General features: G+C 42.0%; 1 protein-coding gene across 1 annotated transcript in view; it reads right to left on the reverse strand.

Moving 5' to 3' along the window:
- Positions 1 to 8447: 8447 nt before the first annotated feature.
- Positions 8448 to 12198, reverse strand: part of Tmem87b (transmembrane protein 87B) — a 39249-nt gene continuing 35498 nt past the window's right edge. The window contains exons 18-19 of the mRNA XM_051183422.1: positions 10974 to 11004; positions 8448 to 10290 (exon numbers count right to left, since the gene is read on the reverse strand). Of these exons, the coding sequence (XP_051039379.1) occupies positions 10231 to 10290; positions 10974 to 11004 (91 nt within the window). The 3' untranslated portion in view covers positions 8448 to 10230. The remainder of the gene's footprint in view (positions 10291 to 10973; positions 11005 to 12198) is intronic.

The following is a 12198-nucleotide window of genomic DNA, read 5'->3' on the forward strand; positions in this document are numbered from 1 at the left end:
TGTCTCAGAGGGACTGGATTCCAGGTAGGGTGGGGATAAGAGAGGTGGAGGAGCCCTACTTATCTACAAACACTGATGAAGGATGTCCTTCTGTATATATGTTACTCTTATTGGTTGATGAATAAAACACTGACTGGACAGTAGCCAGAAAGTACAGGCAATGAGATGGGGAGAATTGTGGGGAGAGGAGGAATAGAGAGGTTGCCAGGGAGGGATGCCATGTAGAGACCGGGAAGATAGGACACACCAGACATTCTCTGGTAAGATAAGGCCATGTAGAAATACATAAATTAGTAGCTATGGGTTAATAATTAAGAGAGAGCTAGTCAGTTCCTAGCAGGAACTATCCAGAACCAACTTCTGAGACCTCCAACCACCTGTCCATGATGGCCCCACAGAAACCAGCATCTGGATAGACCATGGAAGAAGAAACCCAAAATGGCAGAAGTGCAGGTTCTCCTTGGAACACAACCATGAATTTGGACAGGACTATCAGAGCTGTCACTTTCATGGTCAGATCTTGAGATGAACAGTTTTAACCACCAATTTGATTGGACTGAGAGACACCTAGGTAATTATAAAACTTCTGAATATGCCTTTGAGGGTGTATTCAGAGGCCATTAGACCATGGAGTCTCTGAGCAAATCAAGGGTTAATCCACAGATGGATTAGATCCATGAAAGAACTATCAGGAAAGGGCGGATCTAAAGAAAGTGGTTGATAATAGTAGGCCTTTGGGGGAAGTGTCCTGGCTATGATGCATCTGTTCTCAGCCTCTTTCATCCGTCTCTCCCTGGCCACCATGAGGTGAGTCTGCACACACCTCCACTGCCATGACATTGTGTCCGGCCTCAGGCCAAAAGCATTGGATCTGCCTGACCTCTGAAACCTTGAACCAAAACAAACCTTTCTCCTTTAAAACTATTTCTGACAGGCATTTGTCACAGTGATGAGAAACCTAATCATCAGAGGCCTAAAAAACAAATAATCCTCACTCTTCTTATTAGACACACTGTCCAGATGAAATGGGTGGCTGTAGGGGGGCTCCCCAAGCAGTGTCTTTGGCCAGTGTCCCCAACATAATTAGAGGGGTGTTTTAATTTTAGAATTAAACTTACAACCCAACAGCCCCACCCCCAAACCAAGGTCCCTAAAGCATGCACCTGTGAGCCTTTAAACCAAACATCAGCTAGAAAGAGGTTTACCAGACAGAAGGCCCTGATGGGCAAGATGAGGCAAGTCTGTCTAGTATCTGTAGCATCATTAGATACGTCTAATGCAGACTGAGAATTTGGACCCCCAAAATGTTCACAGCGTTCCCAAACCCAAAACTTTTCAAGTACCAAGATGACACTACCAGCACATGGTTCCTGCACATGACCTTTGTGATAGGTTATAGTCAAAATGAAAGTACACTATCTCAGGCCATGTGTGTAAGGTGAATATGAAATATGAATGAACTCTGTTGGGATTAAAGCTTTATTACTAAGATCCTTCATTCTTCATATGTAAAAAATATTCCAATACCTGAAAACAAAACAAAACAACAACAAAAAAACCCCAAATTTGAAATACTGTTTGTTCTACACAACTTGGAGAAAGGATACTCTGCATGTAATGACAATCATTGAGAATGGAGCTTTGACAGATCTCCATCCAATTCTACTCAGTAGTATTGGGAACAGTGTCTGGTATTTCTGGGGGCAGAGCAAGGGGCCTGGGCCAGCCCAAGTGCCACTTGCTTTCTCTTCTTACCACACAGCCATTTTCCTTGATTAAAATATTCTTTGGGTTGTAATAACAACTGATTAATTTATGAAGTTTTTTTTTCTTGAAAAGTTGAGGGTTTTTTTTTTTTACCTTTTTTGAGAGTATTATTTTTTCCCATTTTTTGTTATTGAGCTATACATTTTCCTACATCCCTCTACCCTCCTACACCCGCCCCCACCATGCTCCCAATTTACTCAGATCTTATCTTGTTCCTGTTCCTAGGCGGGTCCATGTGTGTCTCTCTTAGGGTCCTCTTTGTAACCTAGGTTCTTTGGGGTTGTAGCCCGTAGGCTGGTTGTCCCTTGATTTATGTCTAATATCCACTTAAAAGTGAGTACATATTATATTTGTCTCTCTAGTCTGGGTTACCTCACTAGGATGGCTTTTTCTAGTTCAGTACATTTGCCTGAAAATTTCAAGATGTCATTTTTTTTTTAAAAAATCACTGAGTAGTACTCCATTGTATAAATGGACCACATTTTTCTTAACCATTCTAAAGTTGAGAGGCTAGGTTTAATCCAGGTTCTGGCTATTACAAATAATCCTGCTCTGAACATAGTTGAGCAAGTATCCTTGTGGCTTGAGTGTGCATCTTTTGGTTATATACCCGAGTGGCATTGTTGGATTTTGAGATAGATTGATTCCTAATTTTCTGAGAAACTACCATACTGATTTCCAAAGTGGCTGTACAAATTTACATTCCCACCAGCAATGGAGGAGTATTACCCTTACTCCACATCCTCTCCAGCATAAGCTATCATCAGTTTTTGATCTTGACCATTCTGACAGGTTTAGTTTTCTATTTGCTGTAATAAAACACCATGGTCAAGGTAACCTATCAACCACAAGGCAGACAGAGGGCACTGAGAATGGTCTGAGTCTTTTGAAACCTCAAAATCCACCCCCCACATGGCACTTCCTCCAACAAGGCCACTTATAATTCTTCCCAAACAATGTCACCAACTGTTCAAACACATGAGCCAATAGGGGCCACTCTCACTTAAACACTAAAGCAAACTTTCAGACATTTTTGTCTCCCCTTTCCCCCCTCATGTCATCCCACAGTTCTTTATCTTGTTGAGCAGACCATTTAACATTATTAAATATTTTTTGAGAATTGCATAGGTGATACCATATTTACATCATTTACATATCATCCTCTCCCCATCTGACTCCTGCTGTGCTCCAACTCCTTTTAGAGTTCATAACCTCTTCTTTAATTATTACTGTCTGTGAGGTCTATTTAGTATTACTTGCATGTACATGTGTTTAAGGCTGACTAACTGGGACCTATCAGGAGACTCAACCTTGGAGAAGATTGATTATCCTTCTCTCAGCAGCCCTTAATTGCCTGTAGTTCTTTACTTAACAGTGGGGTCTTGTGAGATTCCCCCGTCCACATCAGCACGTCAGCTGGCACTGCTAGAGTGCAGATCTTGTTGAGACGATCATATTGTTGAGATTTTGTGGCATGGGTATAGTTTCCTTGTCACGTGTAGGAGATACTATAGCAAATGTCCTGGTCCTCTGGCTCTTACACTCTGCCTGCACCCTCTTTGACAATATTCCCCAAGTTTTAGATGTAGGGGTTGTGTTGTACCAGTTAGGGCTGTGGACTTCTGGAATAGTCTCTGTCTATTGTGAAAAGAAGCTTCTTTGGTGAGTAAGCACTACATTATCTGTTCAAGTGTAAGCCTTAGAATGTAGCTGGAAATTATACCAGGGACTATAGAGATTTACTCAGTGGTTAGAAGCACTGATTATTCTACCAGAGGGACACTGGTTCAATTCCCAGCACCCAATTGTCAGTTAACAACCATCTGTAACTGTAGCTCCAGGGAGTCTGGTGCCCTCTTCTGCCTCTGTGGGTACCAGGCATGCCTGTGTACACAGACATATATGCAAGCAAAACACACATTCACATAAATACTTTTCTTTACAAAGACATTATACTGGTTTAAGAAAGTGATAATAGTAGGTTCTCCTTATCTAGTAGGGTCAATGACTTCACAATGAAGCTGGCTGGGTTTAAGTATCAGGTTTGAATTCCTCTCTACTGAGTGGCCCTGATATCCAAGTGTATGCCTTATATCTTGTGGGGCATTTTTGTCTTGTTTTGGAGAGAAGTTTCTCTGTGAAGCTTCAGAGCCTGTCCTGGAACTTGCTCTGTTGGCCAGGCTGGCCTCAATCTTAGAGATCCACCTGCCTCTGCCTCCCAAGTGCTGGGTTTAAAGGCGTGCACCACCACTGCCTGGCTTTGTGGAGATATCTTGTCATGCTGCTCATTGTTGTGTTTTGTAAGTATCACAGCTGGGTAGGACTATTGCTTGCTTTTCTCCCTTGCATAGCATAGGGAGAAGAGTTTGCATAGCAACTGTGCATACTCTTGTGCATACTCAGGGAAGGGGCTTCTGAGTCAGTTTCGGTTGGAGATTCATCCAAGTACTGTTTCCAAAATGTGTGTGGTGTCTTCAGCAGTGGGATCTCCCCTTCAAGTTTTGGAAGATAACAAAGGGCAATGGCAATACCCTATATTGTTTTGGGTTTGTTCTAGATATCCCCTAACCAACAAATTGAAGGGAGAATTTGCACTAAGGTTTGTGTTAGATAGTCTATGATTCTTGGGGAAAGAATTGTCACCTTAAGTGGCATAATTCCATCCAAACACTCTCTATCCATCCACCCATCCATCCATCCACCCATCCATTCATCCAGTCTATCATCTAATATGTGTACACACATATGTATTTTTAAGTTAACATAAAACAATGCTTCCCCAAGACTTTTACAAGTGCCCTTAATGTTACTTATCCCTCTTCCCTCTTTCCCCTTGTACTGGCCTCCCTCACCAGGTCCCAGCTAAATTCTTCTTGCTCCCTTGTCTTAGTTAGGGTTTCTATTGCTGTGAAGAGACACTGTGACCATGACAATTCTTATAAAGGAAAACATTTAATTGAGATGGTGGTTTACAGTTTCAGAGGTTCAGTCCATTATCATGGTGGGACATGGTGGCATGCAGGTAGACATGGTGCTGGAGAGGCAGCTAAGAGTTCTATATCTTACAAGATATAGAATACAGGCAAGATACAGGCAACAGGAAGTAGACTGAGACACTGGGCAGTACTTTGAGCATAGGAGACCTCAAAGCCTACCTCCACAGTGATACACTTCTTCCAACAAGACCACATCTACTTCAACAAAGCCACACCTCCTAATAATGCCACTCTCTATGAGCCTATAGGAGCCAATTGCATTCAAACGACCACACCCCTTTTCCCATTTCTTCCCTCCAGCTACTCTGCTCTTTAGAGCTCTTCCATATTCTGAGTATGGTACTGGGAATTGAACCTAGGGACTGATGCTTATTCTTAAACAGATTTTAAAAGTCTAACATTTAAAGTTTTAGCATGAGCTGGACATGGTGGCACACACCTTTAATCCCAGCACTCAGGAGGCAGAGGCAGGTGGATCTGAGTTTGAGACCAGCCTAGTCTACACAGTAAGCTCCATTGTAGCCAGGGCTATGTAGACAGAATCAGTGTTATAAACATAGATAAATAAAAATTTTTAAACGTAGCATGCTTAATGTCTTTAAGATCTTTTATCTTCAAATTTACAGACTGACATTTAGTAAATAAAAATGTTTTTATTAGTTGGTTAAAGGAAAGAAAAACAATTTTTCAGGGATGGTGTTTGGCACCACCTGCTGAATAGTTTGGGTATGTTTCCCTGTGTATAAACTGAGTTTGAGGAACTACTGTCAAGGTTATTTTCATCTGAGTTCAGCTTCAGGATGGCCTGTGATAGAGGAAATTTGATTGTGAATCTATGATCACTTAAGATGGGGCTTGTCCTGGGCAACTTCCTTTCAATATGAGTTTGTCAACCGTTGGATGTTTCAGGTGGGGTTTCTCAGCCAAGTCTCTGTTGCCTCCCCACAGCCCAGTCTCAGCTGCAGCTTGCATATCTACCTCAGCTGCTGTGTAAGCAGGCTGCACACCTGGCAGGCCCTTTCTGTATCATCTTCACGTCTGACTAGTTAAGTAAACAAAACTTCCCCTGTCCCCAGGACTGAGGACACTCTTTCACAGACAGTTCCGGCTAATATGATGCTTGGGTCTTCACGTTGCCAGGAGGGTGACTCCACTCTCTCATCTTTAAACCAAGGGAGGAGTTATAGAAATATACGTCTTTGAAATTTGGGTAGTAAGCAGTGAACAAAGCCTGGGGTCCTGCAAATACTCCTGACCCTCCCAAATTATCACAGCAGCTCAGGTGTTTCCTCTGAGATTATTGTGTTGTTCCCCCACCACAGCTCAAGGCTGTCAAGTGTTCCCTCCACACCTGCTTACAGCAGGATGTACTTTATTCCTGTGCCCTAAGGCCACACCGGCTTCTCCTTTTTTCTTTATCATGTGCTTTTTCTTTCCTTCTGAGACAGGGTCTTACTATGTTATTCTGGCTGGCCTAGAATTCCTCATATAAAATAAGTTGTCCTTGAACTCACTGAGATCCACCTGCCTCTAGAATACTAAGATTAATGACATGCACCACCATATCAGTTTAACACCCCCCCCCCCGCAGTGTATGAGTTTCTTGATTGCATGTACCTGTACACATACATGCTGTGTAATGCCCTAAGGCCAGAGGAAGGCATCTAATCCTTTGGGAATAGAGTTATGGACAACTGTGAGCTGTCGTGGGTGCTGGAAAAACCCAGGTCCTCTTCAAAAACAGAGCCATTTCTTCCGCCCACAGATAACTTTGACTGTAATTTTCTGAAGGGCTGGAACTCAGTTGTGGTCATGGTACCTGAACTTAATGGCAGCACAGCTGTGGGGCCATTTTAGCCCTTGGCACTCATCCCTCTGCAGATGTGCTAAAGCACATGCTTCATGTATACTGTCCTGTTTCATAAACTCTTCATTTTTATGCTAAAGCTGGCACCATTCTGTAAGAGGTGGACAGGGCCAGTTCACTCACTATTGTCTGGTGCTGACATTTCGCTTGTCTCTAGGTTTTGTGTATGTGCAGAAACCTTACTCTGTATTTTGAAACATGTTTGAAAACATTAAAAGAATAGATGTTATTCAAAGGTCTTAAACTTTGCTGGATTTTTCACAAAGACTGAGTTAATGATGTCATCATGATGTCTCACTTCATTAGACTGAGCGATGCCTGGTCTTTCTCACACAAACACACGTATGAATACATAGAAATACACACGGGTGTACAAACTTAAGTTAACTTTATTTAAACATTTCCTTGTTTTGTTGTGCTCTATCACAATTGAGGCTGAACATTTTTCTGACTTTTTGCTGTACTTCCCTTTTAAAGAATTCCATGCCTTGCCATCTCCTAGAGTCTGCATTTTCTGCAGATTTTCATGAGGTAGCACTAACAGATAATCTCAGAAAACAATCTCCAAATGTCAGAAAGCAATTTATTAAAAAAAAAAACAAATATTAAGGCACAAAAATACAATTTGTTTTCAAACAAAAGTCCTTTAAATTGCTGTGTTCTACATTCAAAAGAATTTTCTTCCAAATAATAATTTAATCTTTTTAAATAGAGAATATATTTTAACCTCTAAATTCCCCCCCCCACAAAGAATGTTCTCCTAGATCTAAAGAAGCTTAATACAGTATCAAGTTCCTGTTCTATAATGTACACTTCCTTAGAAATCTAATTTTGTCATTCATATACATCTGTATGTTCACAATTTTGAATATTACACTTCCTCTGTAGATGTAAGGCTAGGTGTTTGGTATTGCTTACTGCATGCTGTCAATCACAAACAGACACGAGTATCAGAATGGGAGACAAAACCTAGCATGGTCTCTCTCAGCTTCAGGCATAGACAGCTAGGTCAACAGCTCCAAATCAACTCTGTATGTACACATTAAGTCTAATCTTGACCTTATAGTAGTCTAAACATGATGTACCATAATCCAGACAGAAAGGTGGCACTTTCCACAGGATAAAAAAAAAAAAGTTAAAAAAAAAATACAAAAGCAAATAGTTCAGGAAAAGCATGGGGGCATCCTACCAACTCCCAAGCTGACAATTTCCAACTCTTGTTTCTTATTGAAATATAATAACTACCCCAGAAGGCACATATTTAAATATTAACCTAATTCAAATAATGAAAAATGTCTCAAGCAAACTTCAAAGATCATCAAAATCTAGCATGAACTGTATAACAAGAAGTCTGAGCACCAAACTGGAGCCTTCTCCTCAGACCTCTCAACTAACCGGGAGGTCCAGCCAACAGCATCCTGAACAAACGGAGCTGGAATGTCCCAGTGTTGTCAGAGATTCGGGGCAGATGAGGAAGGAGACTGAGGAGCTACATGGCAGCCCTGAATGACCTCCCAGTCCTTGCAAGCTACACTGACTGTGTAGGGACAACACGCTGGGGCTAAGAAGGCCCCCCAAGAAATACTCAACTCAGGTCACTTAACATTAGCACATGACACAATTATCACTAAAAGCAGCAGACACCACACACAGCCATCCAAAACATTTCTAGGGATGTTAAAATGAACCGCCACTAGCTCTGGATGGAAACAAAAGTGTTCATTTCAGCCTGGGGCTATGCCAGAGGCAGCATCATTTATCGTTCCTGTTTTTTTTTTTTTTTTTTTTTTTTTGTTTTTTTTTTTTTTTTTTAAAGAAACACTACTGAGTTGGTATCAAAAGCATTTCTCTGGCCATCAACTCCCCAGACACACTCTGCACAATGTGTGGTTCCTGCTGGCTGTAAGCAGAAATACTCAACTGCAGGCAATGTGAGTGTGGTGAGCTGCCTCATTCTGTGAGGCCAGGGCATCAAATACAGCAAATACATCATCAGTCAGCCTGGGCTACAGCGAAACCCTGCAACCCACACCCCTCAAGGGGCGTCCTCAAACAACTGGCTAGAAGGGGAACTATGTCAAAGCCAAAATGGACAAGCACACAGGGAAGCACAGTGGGCAGCAGCCATCCCTGTGGTGGAAACTGACAGGAGTGGACCCACCATGGTTGAACTGGCCACTCTCCCCCCGGGAAGCGCCAGCAAACAGCGGGACTGTGAGCCAGCCTTTCTCCACCAGGTCTGCCAACACTGCTGTTCCCGTGTTCACCATGGAAAAACATTCTCAAGGGATAAACTACAGAAACAGACCTCTAGCAACCCCTTTAATATGAGTACACAGGAAATAAACTCAGAAAGTAGGCTTCTGAAAGATAGGTTTGTTTTGTGGCATCACAGTGGAAATCACTGCATGTTGTGGTTAAGCGTTCCTGGTCAGATTTCCATGTTTCCTCAATTATTACGAGTTGTTCTAATTCACAAGGCCAGGAGTCCTCCAGAGGAAAGCCCCAAGACCCTAAATGTTGTCAGCCTGTTATCTTTGGTCACAAAAGTAGCATTCACATTTTCATAACACTACATTCAGATGCCTTTCAAGTCTACAACATTCTATATTTAAAAATAATAGACACAAACTGTCAATCATACATTATAAACATAATTTAACAAAACAAGCTGTAAAGTATGGTGGAGGGAGGGCTGGTAAGTTGATGCATGGTATAGTTAGATGTTTTCATTATGGAATGGCAATCACCAAGAATGTGTAACCAATCTGATACTGTGCAAGTCCCCACAAGGGTCACAAGGAATGCTGCACCAAGGGGCTGGGAAGAAAGTGCTTTAGGGGAGCCATATGGCCAGGGGTCACAGCAGAATTAGCAGCAGCAAATATACCCGTGGCCTGCAAGTCTGTGGACATACGTGTCTCATTGTGCACTTGTGTTCCCCTGAGTTCAGACTCCATGGTGTGAAGTGCGTGGTGGTATTTACAAATAAGAGCTTTGTGTACACCAGCAGAGGGAACAGGGTTAAACATATGAACATGCTCATGTTCCAATATGAAGTCACCTCAGTATAAAAACTCGAATAAAATCACCACTAGAAAAGACGAACACTGCTGTGGAGCATTCAGGAGAAGCATGTTATCTCAAAGCGGAGAGGGGAAAGAGTGTTCATAGATTCTTTTGTTTTTTTTACTTTTGTTGTTTGTGTGGTTGTTTTGAGACAGGGTCTCACTACATAGCTCTCTCTGGTTGTCCTGGAACTATGTAGACCAGGCTGGCCTTGATTTCAGAGATTTCAAATGCCAGGCATGTACAACCACATCCAGCTACAGATTCTTTGTTCTGAAGAAGACTGAGACCACAAATCCAAATGCCAATAGCCGTCACCTAACTCACATCTGTGTACACACTGCTAAGACTTATCAGATTATTTCCAAATTCAGGCAACTTAATGGCAATGAAACTGACTTTATGAGTCAGTTCTAAAGATGGCTTTATGAGGGTGGCAGGCCCTCCCACACCTGAATTCTTCATTCGCGTACACAAATCTCCAAGACAACACAGTAAAACATATATTAAGCCGTCCACTGCAGGTCCCAGTCACATTATCTTTTCTGAAGAGAACATTTTTTCAGCTATTTCAGATCTGGTCATAATTTCCTAGAGGGAAAAAAGACAGGTGTCAAATGTTGGGACTACACCAGAGCCTACTAATACATTTAATCTTACAAGTCACCATATTTAATCTTTTTAGCAGCCCTAACATTGGGGAAATATCAGATAAGAACCACAGGCCCCACACTCTTTAATTTAGCGAGACCTCCTCCACCCTGTCTGTCACCCTGCCACAAAGGAACACAGTACCACCTCAGAGCCATCTCCCTTCCTGCTCTGCCGCCAACACTGTACACCAACTGCTAATAGCCACCCCTCCTCTATATGAGCCGAAGCTTCGTCATTTGTCCTTTAATCCATATACTGAAGATGTGCCCTGCCTTGGGCTACCCTGCAATGTCTAGTTGACCAATAACTAACCCCCAAAAGCCTTTAGTTAAATTTCAAGCTTAGTAAATAAAGCTGGAAAGAAACTATTCCAATAAATTATCTACATGTGTTGGAAGCTACACAACGGACACAAAAGGCCTCTTCGTTTACACCAAGCTTCTTTTACCCTGCTTCTCTCTGAAGTGAGACTTAGCCCACAATCCTTCACTCTTCGGGCCAGCTCTGTGTCCTGCCTGCTTGGGTGGTAATTGCTTCAAAAGGTTATTTTCAGGATTAACTTCTGAAATACACTGTGAACATGGAAACAGCTCTAAGGAAATAAGCAAAAGCAGCTTTACCTCATCTGAGTCCACTAAGACTGGGAGAGCCCTGAAACAAAAGAGACAAGAACAGTGAACTCGACAAAAGCTGCAGGTCATCCGGGAGGAAGCAGGGCTAGGGTACTGGCAGTGCTCTGCCTTTGGATCACAGAAAGGGACTCATTTAAAAACTGCACCGGCATCTACATAGGATGTGGGCGATTTCCAGAATGTGTGTTCCTTTGAAATGTTCAGTCTAAAGTTAAAAGAAATATTTTAAAAATTTGAACTTCAAATAGAAACAAGCTTAAGTACAAGTGCAAGGGAATCCTACTAAATATGAGGCAACTGGTTGAAAACTCACATGAGAATTCAAACACAACCTATTTCCTATTTACTTTTCAATCCTTGGCTTTTTTTTTTTTTTTTTTTTTTTTTTTTTACTTTTAACAATTGTCCAATTGTCTTGGTATTTGCCCCTTAACTAGAAACTTGTGCTTTTGTGAAAATGAGGGGATAAGCACATTATCAAAGGTAATAATTCTTTTTTATGGATAACACTTGTTTGGAGATGTATTTATTTATTGCATGTGTTAGCAGGTACGTGTGCTTGGAGCACAGGTGTGGATGTCAGGGGCTTGCTCTTGCCTTCACGGTCAGGGCCTGAGAACTGAACTCTCGGCCTTTGCCTGCAGTGCCAGATACAAACAGACCAAAATTCCCAGTGTTTAAAGATGAAATGTAAAGAACCTTGAAAGGAGGGGGGAAGGAAGCAAATGCACAAAAAATAAAACCACCACACAAAGTGAAGTCCACAGAACACACAGGGATGAAAACTAAAGCAGACTCCTTCTGAAACCTTGAAAGCTTGGGCTCGTGAGACAGTTCAGTGGATAAGTACGCCACCAACATGGTGACGAATTAGACCCCTGGGCCCATCGGGAAAGAGGGAACCAACTTCTACAAATTGTTACCTGACCTTTGTCATAACCCCTGTGAGCATGCATGTGCATATACACAGGATATAAAAATTGCTTTACATATGTCTGAACTTTTCTGTAATAAAAAAATTAAAACAAAGTGAGATGATTCTGGAAACTGTAACCAGGAAGAGACGGAGTTAGTTGCAGCCCACTAGTATTGAAATGGTTGTACATTGGAAGGGCAGGGAGAGGGGTTGGGGCTGTGTTTAGCTTTGCAAGAAGTAGTGACGACACACACACACACACACACACACACACACAGAGAGAGAGAGAGAGAGAGA

Source organism: Phodopus roborovskii, unplaced genomic scaffold (genome assembly GCF_943737965.1).
Source record: "Phodopus roborovskii unplaced genomic scaffold, PHOROB, whole genome shotgun sequence".
NCBI lineage: Eukaryota > Metazoa > Chordata > Mammalia > Rodentia > Cricetidae > Phodopus > Phodopus roborovskii.